At 43.8% G+C, this 18,966-nt stretch overlaps 4 protein-coding genes across 4 annotated transcripts; all 4 read left to right on the top strand.

Moving 5' to 3' along the window:
* Window positions 1-274: 274 nt before the first annotated feature.
* Window positions 275-3,332, top strand: ASPWEDRAFT_117004 (PX domain protein; the record flags this gene model as incomplete). The annotated part of the gene is made up of 2 exons (XM_040828704.1): window positions 275-747; window positions 800-3,332. The coding sequence occupies 2 exons, from the start codon at window positions 275-277 to the stop codon at window positions 3,330-3,332; spliced, it is 3,006 nt and encodes a 1,001-aa protein (XP_040685458.1).
* A 332-nt stretch (window positions 3,333-3,664) lies between these two features.
* ASPWEDRAFT_175103 (transcriptional coactivator p15/PC4 family protein) lies at window positions 3,665-4,271 on the top strand (the record flags this gene model as incomplete). The annotated part of the gene is made up of 2 exons (XM_040831315.1): window positions 3,665-3,955; window positions 4,035-4,271. The coding sequence occupies 2 exons, from the start codon at window positions 3,665-3,667 to the stop codon at window positions 4,269-4,271; spliced, it is 528 nt and encodes a 175-aa protein (XP_040685457.1).
* A 4,350-nt stretch (window positions 4,272-8,621) lies between these two features.
* Window positions 8,622-12,430, top strand: ASPWEDRAFT_53588 (uncharacterized protein; the record flags this gene model as incomplete). Its single annotated transcript, XM_040837915.1, has 3 exons — window positions 8,622-9,521; window positions 9,591-12,165; window positions 12,243-12,430. 3 exons carry the CDS (start codon window positions 8,622-8,624, stop codon window positions 12,428-12,430), a joined length of 3,663 nt encoding a protein of 1,220 aa, XP_040685456.1.
* Window positions 12,431-17,175: 4,745 nt separating this feature from the next.
* On the top strand, window positions 17,176-18,690 carry ASPWEDRAFT_175101 (uncharacterized protein; the record flags this gene model as incomplete). The annotated part of the gene is made up of 1 exon (XM_040831314.1): window positions 17,176-18,690. One exon carries the CDS (start codon window positions 17,176-17,178, stop codon window positions 18,688-18,690), a length of 1,515 nt encoding a protein of 504 aa, XP_040685455.1.
* Window positions 18,691-18,966: the final 276 nt, after the last annotated feature.

Below are 18,966 nucleotides of genomic sequence, written 5' to 3'. Positions count from 1 at the left end.
AATCAACCTACTACCGCCTCACCTACTAAGTACCTAGTATCTACCTAGGTACTTGTGGTATGAATTGAGGGTACATGAGCCAACAAGAGCAATACATCAGCTTTATCTGTTATAGACCATTTTTCCATGGACAACCCAAGACGTGGGGATTGATAATATTGATTTGAAAATGATTGCATCTTCTCATGAAGTCACTATGGACAATTCCAATGATGCAACTCCTTCACAATCAGAAAAGTCCCAGTACACGGGAAAATCTGCCATTGAAGACTCAATGAAGCGCGGTGATGAGCACAAGAATAATATACCAAACCTTGTGCAATCCAGGGAAATCGTCGACTTCATTCTCAACTTTTTATCCACATCTAATAACGAAACACTGCTCTGTGTTTTCTTATGCCTGATCGCTGTGACCTACATTGTATTGGGACGAGTCGGGTTAATCCTGATCGGTTTTGTATTGGGAATCGTTTTGCACGCGTCTTGGGATGGGATAAGTGATGGTTCTGCTTCCAACGAAATGGTGTCCAAGAAATCCAATAAAAAGAGGGAGCTTGCACTGGAAGTAGTCAAACGATTGATCGACCGGCGCATATACAAATCAACCGATATCAATGTTGAAGACAACCCCGAACCAAAAGCTATTTCGCAAGCTTCAAAAATAGATCTCGAATATTCGGCTTTCCGTCCAGAAACAGCATCTGCTTTAAGGTCGCTGACCGATGCGGTAATTCAGAACTATGTGAAGTAAGCTCCCTTTTCCCATAAAACATCATGAGCTCACCCAAGGACAATGAAGTTATTGGTATGAACCAATTTTGCCATCCGAAACGTCGTTCCCTCTGTCCTGTCGGCGAATATTAACCGATTTTATTACATCTGTGTCATTCCACCTCGCGCGTAAACGGACGACGGACACCTTTCTAGAGTTTCTTACAAACTCCTCCTCAATCACCATCGTATTTCTAAATGAGCTATCTACAGCTTTCGACGCCACGGATACGTATATTGAACCGGAACAGAACATCAAGCGTTATTTAGAATTATTTCCTGAGAGCAGTTTGTCCAATGTTTTGGCAGTTCATCAACAACAAAAAAAGCTCAACATGGCTGCAGATGATATCCTGTCCAACTTTCTCGACAGAAGCGCGTATAGCTGTCCCGCAATCAGAGATTTTCTCCGAGAGGTATTAGCTGGTGTTGTTTTTGAATCCATGGTCTCTAGTCTTTCACGCCCCGAGTTCATCAATGGCTGGATAATCCACATTTTCAGCGAGGGTGAATCTGAGATCATGAGCGCAATTGATGCTGGTGTCGAAGGGGCGCGAAAGCAAGACGTGGCCATGAGAAAAGGACCAAGTGATTCAGCAAATGTGGCTTTAGTATCAGCAGATAACACCGGACCTGACCTACAATCTGGTTCCAAAACCAGCGGGAAACAGATCCTCGATGGGGATAAGGCAACGGAAGAAGCGATTATGGAAACGAAACGCCTAAGTGTTTTGATTGCAGCCCAAGATGCACAGAGTCAGACCTCCCTCAAAGACGCAAAGAATGATCCGCGGGGTCTGGGTACCCTCATTGGTGGCGATGATGCTGCCCCAACTCACCCGAATGGGGAGATGATTCAAAGCCCTATGGGCAAACATTTACAAAGCAAAGAGTACCCCAACGATGAGAAAATGCAAAATATAATTGAGCACATGTCTGAAAAGAGGTCCGAGTCAATGGATCCCGTAAGGTCACCTTTGTCACCATCAGTGTCCATGGATTCCTTCCCGAAAGGAGCGAAGTCATCGTTTGACAGTACTAACGGATCTCCTCTTTTAACTCTCCACGGTGCCTCTGTGTTAGTGGATGATGGCTCGGAGCCGGGAGAAAGGGGGTTGATACGGTCGAAGCCTACGTCGAACTACCTATTGCAAATAGAACCGGTGTCATCGCGTTCCACCGGCTGGATGGTTTTCAGAAAATATGCTGATTTCGAATCACTCCACGAAACACTGGAGACGATCTCACGATTAAACAAAATCCGGGACTTTACAGACCAATATCCTACTTTACCGCCTTGGAAAGGGCAAACAAGAACATTATTGACACAGAACTTGGAGCTATATTTGCACGACGCCCTTCAACATGAGTCACTCGCGGAATGTGAAAGAATGAGACGTTTTCTTGAAAAAGATGGGTCGCCGGGACCCGAATCCGCGGGAGGTTCTGTGAAAACCGGCTTTTCTTTCCCTAGTCAGTTTGCCTTCGAAAACATGGGAAAGGGTGTTCTAGATGCTTTGACGAATGCACCCAAAGGTGTCGCCGGGGGTGGCAAAGCTGTTCTAGGCGGTGTAACCGGAGTTCTTGGGGGTGTGGGAAGTGGCAAGAAGAGGTCATCCTCAGCTGCAAATTACCAAAATCTCAAAGGCCGCCCTTTGTCAAATGAACCTCTTCAAAGCGCACCAGATGAGGTGGAGGGCCTGAGAAGCCGTGAAACCTCGATAGGGCTAAATACAAACACAAATGGACATCTATCTTCGCCAGACTCTCACGCAAGACAAAATATCTTATCCCTTGACGCATGCTCTGATCGCAAACCTCCAAACGACTCAGGAGTCCCGCAAAATGAATCCTCCAGAAGTGCAAGCAGCAGTTCAAACCCAGCGGCCGAACGAAGTTTAGTTGGATTAGACACTGACGACCCTTGCCCTTTCTCTCCTAAACTCTCGAATACCAAAGGTCTAGGTGATAAATCTGCGTTGCTTTCACCGGGTAGTGAAACGAAAGCTGAGGCGACCTGTCACCCGACATTCACTGGACTGAATGCCCCGGAAAAGCAAAACAGCCCCATCACGCACGAGGAAACTCATATGGCGGTAGAACTTATATTTGCCGTCATAAACGAACTGTACACTTTGTCATCTGCTTGGAATATACGCAGAACGCTCCTGAATGCCGCAAAATCGTACATTCTACGTCCTGGTAGTCCAAATCTCGAGACGATTCGCTCTCTCCTGCAAGACTCAATGATCGATGCCCATACTTCTGATGAAGCCATTGGAGTGTATCTAACCAAGGTACGCGAAAATTGTCTTCCAACAGAAGCCGAATTGAATTCCTGGCCTCCATCCCCTGGCGAGGTCGAAAAGGAGCGCCTGAAAGAAACTGCACGGAAGCTACTTGTTCAAAGAGGATTACCTCAAGCCTTAACAAGTGTCATGGGGGCAGCTGCCAGTCGGGAGGCACTCGAAAAGATTTTCGATTGTCTGCAAGTTGAAACCATTGCCCGGGGTCTTATTTTCTCTATTCTACTACAGGCTTTGAGGGCTGTGATTCTCTGATGAGGAACTCATGCTGTGGCGGTTATATTTATGGTGTAAATCAAATACGGGATTATGTGTATATTATAAGATCCAAAGAGTTTTCTACAACTTTCAACCTCTATCATTTGATATACGTTAAGTCATGGCTAGGTATGTTTGTACCATGAAGATTGCAAATGACGCAATTTCGATGAGATCTTATCACCACGTGACTGAACGTGTCTATGAACGGCGCGTAACCCGCATTCGGCAATGCCTTTCACATACATTGTCTCTTACCAAGCAAATCATTGACATATTATCTGGTAGTCTCTTCAGTCACACCCCTTGTTTTATATTTAGCTTGTACCATGGCTACTGGATCCAGAAAGCGTTCATCAAACGCAGGCGATGACTTCGTCGTTAGTGATGACGATGATCATCTTCCGGCAAAAAGAGCGAAGACCAATTCAACAAAGACCATGCCCTCTAGCAAACTGCAAGAAGATTTAAAATCAAATAGCAAGCTTGATTCCAATGGAGATCGATACTGGGAAATATCGAAAATGCGGCGTGTTACGGTTTCCTCCTTCCGAGGAAAAACAATGGTCAACATCAGAGAGTATTATGAAAAAGATGGCCAAGAGCTTCCCGGAAAGAAGGTCAGTCTTATTTTTGAATGGTTTATGTGTATGCATGTTGCATAGAGGGCTTACTGACTCTATCTAATCTTTTATGTAGGGTATTTCCATGCCGATGGATCAATTCGCTTCCTTTATTAGCTTGCTACCTGATATTGAGATTGCACTCAGAGAAAATGGAGAGCCAATTCCTCGGCCAGATTACACTGGTAGCATGGGCCAATCAGTTGATAACAGCAGTGAAGGGCGGGAAAGCCCTGGTAACGAGCTCCAGGACTCCGCTTCTGCGAAGCAAAATATCGAAACAACAAGTGAAGAGGATGGCAGTGACGAGTAGTAATATAAAAAAGCACTAAACTTAGTGTTTAGCATTTCTTTACATTCATGATCTAACATATGACTGTATCTCATACCTCAAATACAGAAGCTTCATAGGTAGTTGGTTTCAATGCCATCAAGAAATCACCAGCATTATGAAGTACATAGGGTTTCATATATTTACATTTGCTCATGGGCTTTATAATAGGCATGATTTAAATACTTGCTCTCTAATCCGTATGTTGTTTGCCAAGCAGCAAATAAAACACCATGCTAGAAATAGTCGATCCACTAAATCTAAATGCAAAGTCACTAGTTGTGTCTATATGCAAAGTATATAGTTATCTTGAATTTCTGCAGTTCTGAACTCACATTTCAATCTGCTGGAAGCCACTGCCTATCATAGCAACACTCCCAAGGGTTGAAGACCTGGAGAATCCTCTAGATTCACACCTCACCGGGCAGTAAATTATACGCATTTTCTTGGTTTAATAGAATATACATAGGTATAAATAAAGCACTGTAGATATTCCTTAGAGGATCATACCCAAAGTACATGACTGCTTGCAGCCAGCCATTCATCTCATTTCAGTAAAAAATTATCTTAGTCAAGCTAGGTACTCCATACTGTATCCATACTTGTACTACCTATGTTAAAATAGTTCCAGGTTGATAAGATGGTATTCATTGGACTCCTATTTATGGGGTGCCCATTTTTTTTTTAATATACCTGTACAGATCATACCTTACCACCTTTACTTATACCTAGGCTGGGCCGCTAGGTAGACATCTGGTATCCTTTTTTTTTTTTTTTTTTTTTGTTAAGGATGACCTCCTTAGTCCTTATAGATAATTAAAACTGTTATGACCAGTGGAGACATGGCAGTTTGACCTCAGATCCAGTGTGGTCATGTGATCATCACTGTAAATGGCAGTTCTCTGTCATTATCTTACATAACCAGCTCAGTGGTGTGCTAACTAAGTCATATAACTAGTTATATGTTATGTGATTACATAGTAAATATCTTTAATGCTGGGTGTAATGTACTATACCTCAGTAACTACCTAGTCCAATAATCTACCCATACATTCTATCACACTTTCTAATTTCTATGCACCTTCAGGTTATGTCTTTACGGAAACTGCCTGAAAATATAACTATGTAGAAACCAATTGTTTTTATAAGGTGCTCATATTGGAAGTTTAGAACCATAGGGAGCTAGGTAGACTATAGTGGCTTATTATTATGACCAGTGGCTGCATGGCAGTGTTCCCAGCGATATCTTATATAATCTGCTCAATGGTGTGCTGAGTCACCCCACTGCCTGTCATGTGATCACACAGTAAATATCTTCAACGCTGAGTGCAGTATACCGCACCTCATTGATTAGTTCACTATAATCCACCCATACATTCTATAACGCTTTCTACGCACCTCTAGGATAATTCCTTACACATATATGATATATCATTTCCTAGACTCTCAGTTGCCCAAGTTAGGGCTCCCTGTGAAGGTGCTATGCTAAGCAAACAGTATATTTAGAGTAATAATTTTTTAAACTAGTAAATAAAAAGAACCTATAATATCATAGAGAATTTGACATAAATATAAGTTTACTTTGTATTCCATAAACTGCCTGAATATGGAGAACCCAGTACTAAGAATTGTATTACTAATACATATAGAAGTCTGCCCAGTCAGTAATCCTCACAGTTCACCATATATACTATATAGGTAGGTACTTACCTAGGCACTCTAGTATATAGCCTCAGTATAGGTATTCAAGGTAATATAGAATAAATTTCCAGGTGATTGGGTTAGTCATTACTGTCAATTTAGATATATAGTATTTCATGCAGTATTAATCTCTATTATAACTATGAATTGTAGTTTATAATGAATACTATGGAGTACCTGAGTAGTAACAGGCGCTGAAGTGCTACATACAGCATACTTAATGCTGTCTACCTTACTACATAGTGAATGATGTGGAAGTTACAGAATACAGAGTACCTGGTAGATGTCACACCTGGGTATCTCACAATGGTACCGAACCTGTGAATCTGTGAGTCAAGCCTGGGAAGTACTAACCTGTGACCCTAATCCAAGGATGTCAACAGTAACTGGGATGCTCTTATAAGCTGAGAGTGCTTGATAATGCAGTAGGGTATACAAGGAGAGAAGCAGGGCCAAGAAGTGCATACACTTCTTAATTAAGATTAGAGATGTGCGAACAAGTAGGTAGAACAATCAGAATAAGTAATGAAAAGGTAACTATGGATTGATGACTTATATTAATCACAAAGAACTATCTAAGTACATGGAATGTGTGTCCTTATATATCCTTCACTAATTATACCATTCTGTATCAGTATACCATTCATGGTACTCCTAATGGTATTCTCCTAATGTGGTGGTGTTCCCTGTAGATCCTGTATACCTTCCTGTATACCATCTATGGTATACCAAATGGTATTCCTGGTCACGTGAGTACGGAGGTATCGGAAAATGGCTCCTTCAGCCCCAATAGGTAAATTACATGAAGAATATGTCTCCGTGGGTCAATGCCTGACCGCCCGATTCTGCCTAATACAGTCGCTGATAAAGATGCCGTAACAGTAGAACTTTATCCTACCCCAAACCAGGTATTTTCGATACATTGAAAATACAACCTGAAGGATGTAAAATTGTAAAACTAATTACCTATACCTATAGTAACGTACGAAATTACACCGCGAATTTGACCCCCCGATATCTATGTATTGACTCCGTATTTTTCTTTTGAAATTATTAAGACCCCAAACTATTATTTAGGTAGTAGCCTGGTACTTACCTACCTCCCGTTGTATTAGTGTGTAAAAAGTTCTCTGCATGTCATGTGACATTGTAAATACATTTATTTGATTTCACTACAGTAAATATCACATGATATGGAGAGAGCTTTTTATGCATGCCTTCAACCAACCATGGATATATGTATGAAGGTCTGCAATACATACTCTATGCTCCCATTTATATTCCACTAGGTAGTAAGGTAGGTACCTAGGTACAGAGTAGATACCTATTAAGGTACCTAATAAGGTAGGTAGTTAGGTACCTTACTGTACCTCCCTAGCTGTGTATTGTACTATACATACATACGGATGCCCACATGGATGGACATCCATCCATGGATACTGGTAATGGTACCTCCGTACAAAAGAAAGCAGGACACCCCCTTTTCTTGCTGGTGGTTGACTACGAAGTATTGAACCTCAACCCCCATTCTGGACCCCATTTCTTTTTTCATGACCAATCTCACCTTTTGAACACCAATTTCAACTTTTCCCAGACCGTCCTTTCTCTTTTCCCATTATTTATGGGTATTGCTGTGATATCTATCTTGATACAAGCTCAATTCGACCCCGCATTGGCTAATCCCAGGCTCAATACCGATCAGTACGCTGTCTCTGTCCACGGACCACCCCTGAGCACCATCATACACCATACGGAGTACCTTACTGTTATTCTTCCGAGCTCTTCCAACACTGCACGCTGAGCCACGCCCTATAGCCATTGGTTTGCAAGACACTATCCACTGAGTTTTATATCTTGTTGCGGGCTCATCCAATTTGGCGCCACTTTCTCATTGAATGTTCCGCGATAGAACCGACACATAAAAGACCCCACTGGCTCTTTCCTAACCCCTTCCTGAAGCGCATTTGCCCTACTTCCTGCCAGATAGCATTCGAATTGATCATCAAGCGAGTCGGCTTTTATGCTCATGGAATAACAAAGTTTTTTCATTTTTCGTTTTGCTCAATGACGAAATGCGTATTCGCTAGAAACATCTCGACATTTGCGCCGGATTGCAGGACCATGTGCCGAAGTTGATATGAAAAAGGAGAACTAGAAGACTCAGCTTCCAATATTCTACGCGAGATTACCGAGGGTCATTTGGAATAAGTGTCTTTGTTTAGCATTACTCTAGGCGATCTCTAGAGAATGACCAAGGATAATCCACTGCCTGCTCTTATACCTGCGATATCCTCGACGACTGTGGTCTATTTAAACTCTCCAAAGCGATTCAAGCCCCGCGAAAATTGAATTCGCTTTTTGATGGTTTATATTGTTTGGTATCTTGCTTTCTTGCGCCCCTCGATAACAAGTGTTCGGCGGTCTCCTGGCTTCGACCGTCTGCCTTTTACTGGGACATACATACATTTCCCCGACATCTCGGCAAATACTTCGCACAATCAACGCATTCAACCCCTCTAGCATTGTCTCTGATTAGAAATGCTACACTCAACCACGGTCGATCCCGCATTACCTCCACACCAGAGGCGTTCTTCTAGACCCATATCGCCCGAGTTTGCACCCCCAGCCACCATGGACAGAGCTTCTTCTCGTTCTCCACGCCCTATATCACGAAGCGATCTACACCAGCAGCCAGAGACCAGTTTGCTAGAAAATGCATCTAGTTTCAGCGTAGTAACGCCATCCGTGATCGGGGCCGTCTCAGCACGAATTCCGAACTCGCCTCCAGCCAGCTCAGGTAATAGCGGTGCTATTCAGGAAGGGCTTGGGAGCTTGAATCGCTGGTCCCAGTCCACAGCATCCAGCAAGAGCCCTCCCAATCATATAGATTACCGCCAGGGAAGTTACTCCAGAATGTCTAATTCTGGCGATCATACATCACCCAAACGTTCCAAAAGCCCCATAACAACAAATGTCACCTCCCATCTGTCACAAGCAGACCATATTCCCCACAGCGCAACTGTGGCCAGCCCCGTGGGACTACCTGCCATTGCTCTCCCGGAAATCGGCATGCTATCAACTTTTTCAACCGGTATCATGGGCAAAGTTCCGTCGCAACCTGGATTCGTATCCCCTGAGTCTTCATCGATCTCCGCCAACATGTTTCAAAACCCCTGGAAGGGACAGGGCTCCGAAATGGAGAACCTCCAGCAATTTGCCATTGAGGATCGCGCTCCTTGTGTACCACAATTTCAGAATCGAGTCTTGGAAGATGGCGGATATACAATTGATGAAGGCCCATATCCATCTATCGGAAAAGACGAAAAGAGCCGAGGGAAACGGCAACGTGGTCATTACCAGAAAGCGACGCTTTCGAAAGCGTTACAGAAGGCAAACACGGCCGTTCTTCTTGATAATGCTGCGAATTTTGAAGGTGCCATGGAAGCTTACAATGATGCCTGTCATTTACTACAGCTGGTTATGCTCCGTAGTAATGGGGGCGATGATGAGAAGCTAAAGCTCCAAGAAATCGTAAGTTTCTCTAAAACTTTTTTTTTTTTTTTTGGCCTTGGTAGTCCGTTAAGTGGCTAATCCGTCTAGCGTGATACATATATGATTCGAATAACTGAATTGCAGCGCATGGACTTTTCATTTCAAGAAGCTGATCATAAAGCACTGCCTGAACGACCCTTGAGTCAGGAGTCATATGGTGACCTGTTCCGACCACTTGAGGATGACGAGGACGAGGCGTTTTCAGGAACAAGTATGAGCCCTTTGCAGACCACTACAGATTTCCGTCATCAAACGGTGCCCGAAGGACAGAAGGAACTAGCTTCACACCGGATCCCACCAAGACGCCAATCATTATTGCCTTCGGCGTTTGATGATGAAATACGATACGCTACTGCTTCACCAAATTTCAGAGGCCAGCATGATCGTTCCCACTCCGAGCTGTCTTGGCAAACCCTTCAAAATGAACGTTTAGAGGCCACTAACCGTACACTGCATGGTGGCTCGCCGCCAACACTTTCACCCAGAGAGCAGTCTCCCGAAGCATCGAACCTAGGGGGAGATCTCTCTTACGGTGGCAAATATTCGGAGTTGTCCTTGCTTGGCACCCACGTTAAGGATGCCAATGAATCAACCTCATGGCTTGACACCATTGATGAATCCGGTGCCTCATCCCCATCTTCTATGCGCTCTAAAACATCTTCTGTATACTTGCGACATAAGAAAAACCATCACTTCAGCCACGGCACAGAGGCTGAATTTGATGCTGCGCTTGATGCAGCTGTTGAAGCTGCCTATGATGATGGTTTAGAACCGGCAGTAGGGCTGAGCGACAAAGATGATGATATCGTGGCGAATGCTCGGCGAAACGTTGAGCTGGCAAAGCAAAAAGTGAGAGAGGCGGAGCGAGAAGCAGAGGTAGCAATGACGCGTGGCCGAGAGATGCGTCGTTTTCAAGATCAGGAACAACCATATACATTCGATTCAGATTACCTCGACGAAGAAGCAGAAGAGGAGGAGCGCCTGTTAGAGGAAATGACCAGGGAGTATGTCATGGATGATTTTGAATTTGATATTCAGTCCAAATCTGCTCTTCCTCGGCAATCGGACTCTAGCAGCTTTTCTGGGAGGACCTGGGAGAGCTCGGCTGCTTCTAACACCACAACGGCCGGCGCAGCCTTGTCTACACTTGCAGAGGATGATGTATTGCCATCAACGGAAGCGAAGATAGGCCCGAATACACTGCCCCATCTGTCCTCGGATTCGACCTTACCGGTGTCAATAGCCCCATCCGACAATCCCTCTGTGTTACCCAAGCAATCTTCGGCTCTCGGGCAGACAGCAGGTTCAGTGAGAGCACGGAGAATGTCTGGACAGGAACTGAAGATCGAAACTAGCTCTCGCCCAAGGCTTGGCTCTGATGCTTCCGGTTCTGAAAAATCATCAGACCAGTTGACCAGCCGGCCACCGCCACTTCCGAAGGACGAGCCTCAGACGAGCCTGCCTATCCAGGCAAGTAAGGGGTTAGATCCTACTTCCGCCTTGCGATCCGCCATGCCCTCAAGCAAACGCAATGCTTCCATTAGCTCCTTTGCCGAAGACACAGCGGCAAATGGGAATCTTAGCAAGGCCCTAACTCAGGATGACGACGACGCTGGTCTGTCACCACCGCCAGCGCGCCCAATTGGCAAAGTGCCTTCTGCACCTGACAACCTGGGCAAGCAAAACCCAGGTCTTAAAGCGTTCCGGACGAGAAATGTATCGGTACCCATCCCTGAGCCATCTGCAGATTCCCCTGGAACCCCGTCGAGCAGCGCGTTTCCAACCTTGGATCTTCATAAGGGAATGGCAGCTGGCGTAGTTCCTATCCTACCGACGCCGACCGGTGCCAGTTTTACACCGAATGGTCTTCCCAGCGGCGGGTTGTATCTCTTCGATAGCCATATTCACTCTCCCACCAGCCCGGGATGCCCTAATCCCATGGTTACTAATGCCCCTATGCCATTAGAACCGTGTCCCGAGTCATTTCTTCTGCGCCCATTTTGGCTCATGAGATGCCTTTATCAAACGGTGACTAACCCTCGCGGTGGTTACCTGTCGACCAAACTATTTATTCCCCGTGATGTCTGGCGCGTGAAAAATATCAAGATCAAAGCGGTCGAAGAAAAAGTGTCTAACTGTGACCTGTTAACGGCGGCATTGCTGAAATTATCTCAGGTAGATACCTACGATGCTGATGCTGTACTAGAGGAAATGCAGTCACTTGAGAGTGTTCTCGACCAAGTCCAAGCTTCTTTGTCAAAAAAGTTAGGCAATGAAGTTGGTGTGCAGGGGGCAATGCCGCTCTTCAGAAGCTCCGCAGCCTCGGATGATACAGCCACCACTGCGGAAATCCCGCCCTCGAAAGGTTCAAATGGACCAAGCAAGTCATATTTGACTTCTTGGCGCAAATTGCGATCTAAGAATTCAGGATTTGGTGCTGCAGCATCAATTACCAGCTCCAAGGAAACCAGCAAAGATAATTTGACAATCAGCTCGCTCCCCATGACTTCTACTCCCGTCTCACAATCCGAAAGACCCAACGTAACACAATTACAATTTAATGGGCCCAATGCAAATTATATGGGTGCTTTAGCGCGGCTTTGTGATGCAGCTCAAGTATTAGGTAGGCTGCATACCCCTTGATGCGATTCTACGGTTTCCCCACCCCCCTTAGAGTGTCGATGATTGACTTGCCGTTAGATCAAATTGCCCAGCAAGTTGAAGACCCAGGGCTCAAACATTCTTCACCAACCCTGGTTGGGTTGGAGCTGAGTACCCGCCATGCCGCAGAGTTCTTCGGTTTTTACGTATGCCGATTTGCTTTGAATGATATCAGTGTGATGCTTGATAAGTTCATTAAACGAGGCAGTGAATGGGTTCTTATTTAATCGTCGAGTTCCAGTACCTTGATACCCCCATATTCAATTTACCCCTGTTCAAAACCCCCTTTTCTTACGCCCTTTGGGTTCACTTTTCTATTTTTTTTCCTATTTTCCTTCTTTTCGAGATACCAGTTGTTGGAGTTATCATGACATCATGTTGAACATACCCAATTCCAGCTCCTTTTATGCCTTTCTTCACTATCTTATTGCCATAAAAACCAGCTATTCTGCTGTTATATTATCATTTCTACCATATATATCTTATGCTTTACCATACTATGGTTGTCGTGATATCTTTTCAACTGTGAACATATCAATCCATCCCGTATCTACTTGTTAAGAGGGCCATTGTTGCTTTGGTATATATATATATGCGTTCTTTCTATTCTTTCAAGTAGGAATGATCCTTTAATACTGCAGCTTGAGAAAAGCACATCAAGAATAGCTCGCGAATAAAGCAATGAAAAATATTATACTATCAAGCTTATTCAGAGTATAGAATACTAAGACTACTACGGAGTACTTGGTTATCTTATGTATGTGGCAGTGAAAACCCAACGTACAAATGGTATGAAATTGCATACTACCTAGTGTACAATGGATAATCGAACTAGTATGCCGTGGTTTCTCTGCATCCCTGATGACATCAGTAGATTGATTCCGACTGGGTGAACGATTTCAACTTTGATCATGACAATGGACATGATCGCGTCTACCGTTGAGACGGGAGGCTGTAACTCGCAACGTGTGGTGATATGATTACTCCTATGATCAGCAATGTCTGCGACACCATCAAGAGAGCACCTGACCATAGGCACCGAAGATGGCCCCCGTGACGGCTGCTTATGTCCTTTTGCTGGCGCAAAGCGACATCCAGGCATCATCTGCAGCATGTAGCCTGCTGCTGCTTGTTCATTTCAACGACTACTAGTATGTAAGGTCTGAAAGGAAAACTTAACACGCAAAATAGCAAAGCCTCGGCACTGCTTGCGGCGGATTGGGAAGACATTCGTGTTATTTTGTAAGCTGAGAAACGAGAAAAAGAAAAGATTGTAGAGGAAATAGGCAAAAGTACATCAAGGCAAAGCGATTTATCTTTCTCAAATCGTACGGTTGACTTGTGAGTAATCTCCTCAACGCAATTTCAGCCAAAGAATACCATGGCTTCTTACTAGGACATCCTCATACCAAAGCATTCCAATGAAACCGTACGCCCAATTCCCTTCACTGGATAGGAACACGGTCAATATTTCCAAATAATAGTTGTAGGTTTGTGTTAACATTTGAGAGCAGATCATGCCCCTAGTAGCCTGAGCAGATAGAACAGATGAGCAGATCCGAGGACCTTGCCTTGGACATGGTTGAGATGCTTGTTGACTGATTCGCTCACGATACAAGTCCAACAACAGATCATCTTCCTGTAGCAGGATGGGATGTCTTGAATATGGATCATGGCTGCCTATATTAGTATCGGCTATCACTGCTTGCAGTGCGCGAGGCTGAAAGGGAACATAGGGTCATTTGCCCAGCCACGCTTGGTTGCAATGGCCTCAATCCTCGCCAGCTACTCAAGAATCGATTTACCACCGGCACCTGGTTTGATCACGGGCTCTCTGTAGTCAGAGTGATCTGCGTCCAGGACAGTACAAAACTGAGACCGTGAAATGCATCGCACCTCTCGTGGGCGACATATTTGGCACCGCCGTGGTTCTCATGGCAAATCGATTCCCGAAAGGCAAATAGAAGAGAGCCATACAGTATACCTTATGCAACGGTAGATTGGTTTCCAGAATATTTAAAGAGACCAGAGTTTGGGCGAATTTCAGTGCTTCCCTGGAGACCATTACTGGGAGTGGCGGCGGTCAAGTCAGGTTAGATCTGAGGATAGCTACAATCTAAGGTGACATTGGCCAGGCCCAAAAGCCAATCTTTACATCCCAAGAAACATATGGTACCTATGGTGAAAAATATAGACATGCAATTATGCGGGATTGATAAATCAACCCCAGACCCCATCGGGTTATCGTCCGCCGTAATCGGGCTTCTCGGGTTTGGTGAACAAAACGGACCAGGGAACGACACCCCACCACCGTATTCAAGGACTGGGAGAGGTAAGCGTTTAGTGAAGTGATATCTTAATATCAACAGGCAAATAAAAAAGATGAAGAACTATGGAGTAATTTCGTCTGTAGTATTTCCAAGTTCCAGCCCATGGTTTAGGGAAGCAGAAGACTTCCCCCAATTTTTAGTAGTTACTACAAATCATGCGCTTCATAATCATGAATTGAATAGGGGTTAAATACTAATCCTAAAGGATTAGACTATTAGTACTAGTAAGAATAGATAAATATATTAATAGTATAAGTCTTAAATAGCTTTAAGAGGACTTTAAACTATACATAGCTTTAAAAATTATAGGCTAGTATTACCTTTTAATCCTTAATAGCTATAGTAGTTATACCACTACTAAATTTAACTAATTTTATATAAAGAGGAAGATTATTTCTCTATATATACCCTCTTACTTATCTTATCTTCTTTAGCTACTAGATATAGCCTATTTTAGGCTATTAAAGAAGCTATATAGCTAATAGATTTAGAAAGCTACTTAGTATAGTATAGATTATATTAATAAGAGTAATTTTCTAGTAATATATAGGAAAGTATATTACTAGGCCTTCTTAATATTAAATATAGCTTTAGGATTTATAGTAACTAGTCTTATTCCTTTAAAGGTAAAGAGAGTACTATTAAACCTTTATATTAAATTAAAAATACCTCCTCTACCCTTAATATTAAATAGTAACTAATCCTTCTATCTTAGCTATATACCTACTAATCTATACTAACTAAATTAATAGAAAAAGTAGCTTAAAGAGCTATAAATCTAGTTACTATCCTCTATTATAGTAGAAGTATGTTACGGCACCTTTATCAGTAACCGCATCAGGCAGAATCAGGCGGTCAAGGGGAAAGGATATTCTTATGGCGGAGAATTACGATTTGCTACCACGACGCTCTTTACGGCTACCATCTGGCAGACACCGCCACACTAATGTGATATGGTATACAGGTACCATGTCTTGGCGAACATACCATTTGGTATACCAGGTACGGATGGTATACATCTTGGTATATAGAATGGTATACCACTGGTATACCATACGGAGGACCATCTAGGGGACCATGGAGATAAAGGAAAGATATATAAGACGCTCATTTTATGTACTTAGATAGGTTCTATGTGATTAATACAAGTCATCATCTCATAGCTACTACTCCACCACCACTCTGATTGTTCTACCCACTTGTTTGTACATCTCTAGCTTAAGAAGCATACGTACTTCTTGGCCTTGCTTCTCTCTTTGACTATCTTACCACGTTCTCAAGCACCATGGCTCAGAAGGAGCACCCCGGTTACTGTCGACGTCCTTGGATTAGGGTCACAGGTTAGTATTCCCAGGCTTGACTCACAGGTTACAGGTTAGGTACCATTGCGAGATCCCAGGGTGTGACAAAGTAGTACTTAAAAAGGTAATAAAGGGGGTAGAGATTACTATATATAGTATAATCCTATTTTAATAAGAACTTCATTAGCTATAGGCTTTAAAAATGTATTAAAAAAAGAGAAAAGAGACCTTATAATATTATATTTAGGATAGAGGAAGTTTAATAAGCCTTTAAGCTGCTTAAAAAATAGTAGAGAGAGAGAGAGAGAGAGAGAGAGAGAGAGAGAGAGGGAAGTAGAACTAGGTCTATTATTAGGACTAAAGCTATAGTATACTACATACTACAGTAATTATAACTAAGAAGGTTATAACTAGCTGAAATGCCCTATTAAATAGTTATTCTTTTATTTTTTAATATATTACATTTATATGGGTGTAAAAAGCTTTAAAAAAAAAGACTGCATTTTATTAGAATCATAGGTGCGGAGTTGGCCGCCGCCGCCGCCGCGGCGCAGCTTGGTGTCCTGCGCAGCTCAGTGTCCGGTTACATTATCTATATAAATATAATAGTGGGATAGAGCATAGTTGTATTTTTATTATTATCCTAAATAGCTTTATACTGTAGAGTTATTTTAATTATATTAATTAACTACTCTAGATACTTTATATAAATTTATTTCATACCCTAGCTAATAGAATGGGGCTTACAGATCTAAGATTATATTTATAGTAATAGTTCTAGGCCTCTTTTTTATGCTATATTAGTGATATAATATAGAATATATAGTTAATGTGTTGGTTATATATAAAATACAATTCTATCTAAGTAGGCGGTCTGCGGAGGCGGTCTGGCTGGGGGGTGCAAACTAGATTCCTCCCACTGTAGGTACTTACCTAGGTATCGGAGGGCGGATTGGATGATTATTACTGTAATAATACACTGTAACACAGGGCTCTAGACTATATCAGGTAGTTATCTACCACGGGCGGCAGGCTGCTACGTATGGAGCTCATAGCCCCCATCCCCCAAAAAACACGTGCCAAACTCTTTTTCGCGTCGCCATCACCAAAACAAATGGAAAGAACGCGGCGGTTGTAACGCACCATATACAAGTTGAATCAGGTTTTATTATTTTTCTTCCAAAAGGTGAGTTTTGTGTCTTGCCTGAAGTCATTAATATCGGCCAACTAGCTGATTATGATAGAATTTTATTGATTCATTATTTCTTGGAATCCCTCCGTACTTCACACTTCGCTCGATAGACCTTACACTGCCATACAAAATCTAGATCAATAAAAACCATGCCACGACCACCTACGAAACGGAATCGCCTGGCATCCAAGGCTCCCTCTGCGCCCACCAAGAATATTGCACACTCACAAGTGAGTAGTACGAGTCGCGAGCAAGTCGACTCAGCAGATGCTTTCAGGCCACCCTCAAGGGAAAGGCCGGAGGCGGACAACGCTTCACAGCCAGGAGAAAATGCTTCGGTGTCAGGTATTAGGCGCCAATTAAAGAGCCAAACACCCATTGGCAAGGCGCATGCGCAGGCAATCGATTCATCACCTATGGGAGAACGCATAGCTACAGGAAGTCGACCACCCACGAGAGCTCGTGGTTACTCATCAACTCTCTCTCTTGTAGGGAGAAAGGGTGATATGAGCTCTAAGATCCCTGGAACTCCGGCCTTTGAGAGCTCGATACTGAGCAATTTCAGAAGAAGACCCCGGCAGCCCAGCATTCTTCAGATGATGCAAGCAGAGGATGGATCCTCTGATCTCGACGACGATGATTTTCTTGGCGGGTTGAGCCCAGAAGACGAGTCTACGCCGCTGAATCTTTCCAGGGGGAAATCAATTTTAACCAGACATCCTCCTTCATCCCCCTCGGAGTCTTCATTACCATCAAGTGGTGGGTCGCGTAAGCGGAGACGAGCTATAGAAGAACTACAAGTACCCAATTCACTTTTGGAAGCTGTGGAGAACACCCCAGCTAGCTCACCAGTTCCGGAGGGCCGTGGGGGCGATGTAGCCGATTCTACAGACCTGCCTCTGCCGTTAGAATCACCAGAAGTCTGCAGTCAAACAATGGCACCGCCCATGAGCAGTAGCATGCCACCAAGCCCCGCGCATACCGTGTCAGCGCTCAATCGAGACAACCCACCATCTGCTACCACAGAACTTTTGAGAAGACCTGCCAAGGATGCGCCTGATGATGTGATTCAGTTTTCCACGGCAATTCTTCAAGATAAATTGCTTCCGCGGCGGCGCCAACGGCAACGCAAACACCGAGATGCAGTAGGAACTGATGTACCCAAGGAAAGCGAGCGTGATTACCCTTCATCCGAGCAAGACGATGATGAATTAAGCTACTTGCCCGCCGGGAAACCGGCTCAATCACGGCGAAAACAGACGGCCAAGTCAAAGTCATCCAATGCTCGAGTCAAATCAAAGCCAGCGGGAGAACAAAGGCAGAAGAAAGGCCGAACAAAAAATGACCACAGTGCCAGAACAGACGACGGCAACAGGAGACCAATACCGATTGCGAGACCGTTGAAGCAAACATATACTCGTCCTCAACCGGATGTTTCTATTGACAAAGCAAACCAGCCTGTCGACTTGTCCTCGCCTTTATCATCACCTCTTGATTCTGATGCATTCGAATCTGATGCATCTCTGTCAGACTCGGGGCCTGCGACAAACTTCCTCAGTGAAGAGTTGAAGTCACAGGCGATGAAGTTTGCCGAGGTTGACAAATGGCAAATGGAATTTGAAGATGTAATTACGTCTGGCAGTCAAGGCAGTTCGTGCAGATAAATAACACTGATACCACAATAATATCCGCAATTTGCCAATTTAGCCTATCACCAATTGGATTGATTCAGGCCTAGGAAATAATGATAATAATAAATTGAAATGTAGCACCCATTTATCTTTTCGCTTATTTCTCGCAAGACTGCTCTCAGGTTCAATAAATCCGACAGTAACCGGTGCCGCATGCCTGAGCCCCGCAGGAGGTTGAACCCCGCGATTTTCAACTCGACTTCAAGAGACTGTTCTGCTTGCTCAACATAGTGAGTTGAATTTTACTAT

This window comes from Aspergillus wentii (genome assembly GCF_001890725.1).
Source record: "Aspergillus wentii DTO 134E9 unplaced genomic scaffold ASPWEscaffold_7, whole genome shotgun sequence".
Taxonomy (NCBI): domain Eukaryota; kingdom Fungi; phylum Ascomycota; class Eurotiomycetes; order Eurotiales; family Aspergillaceae; genus Aspergillus; species Aspergillus wentii.
This window is presented reverse-complemented; position numbering and strand designations above follow the sequence as displayed.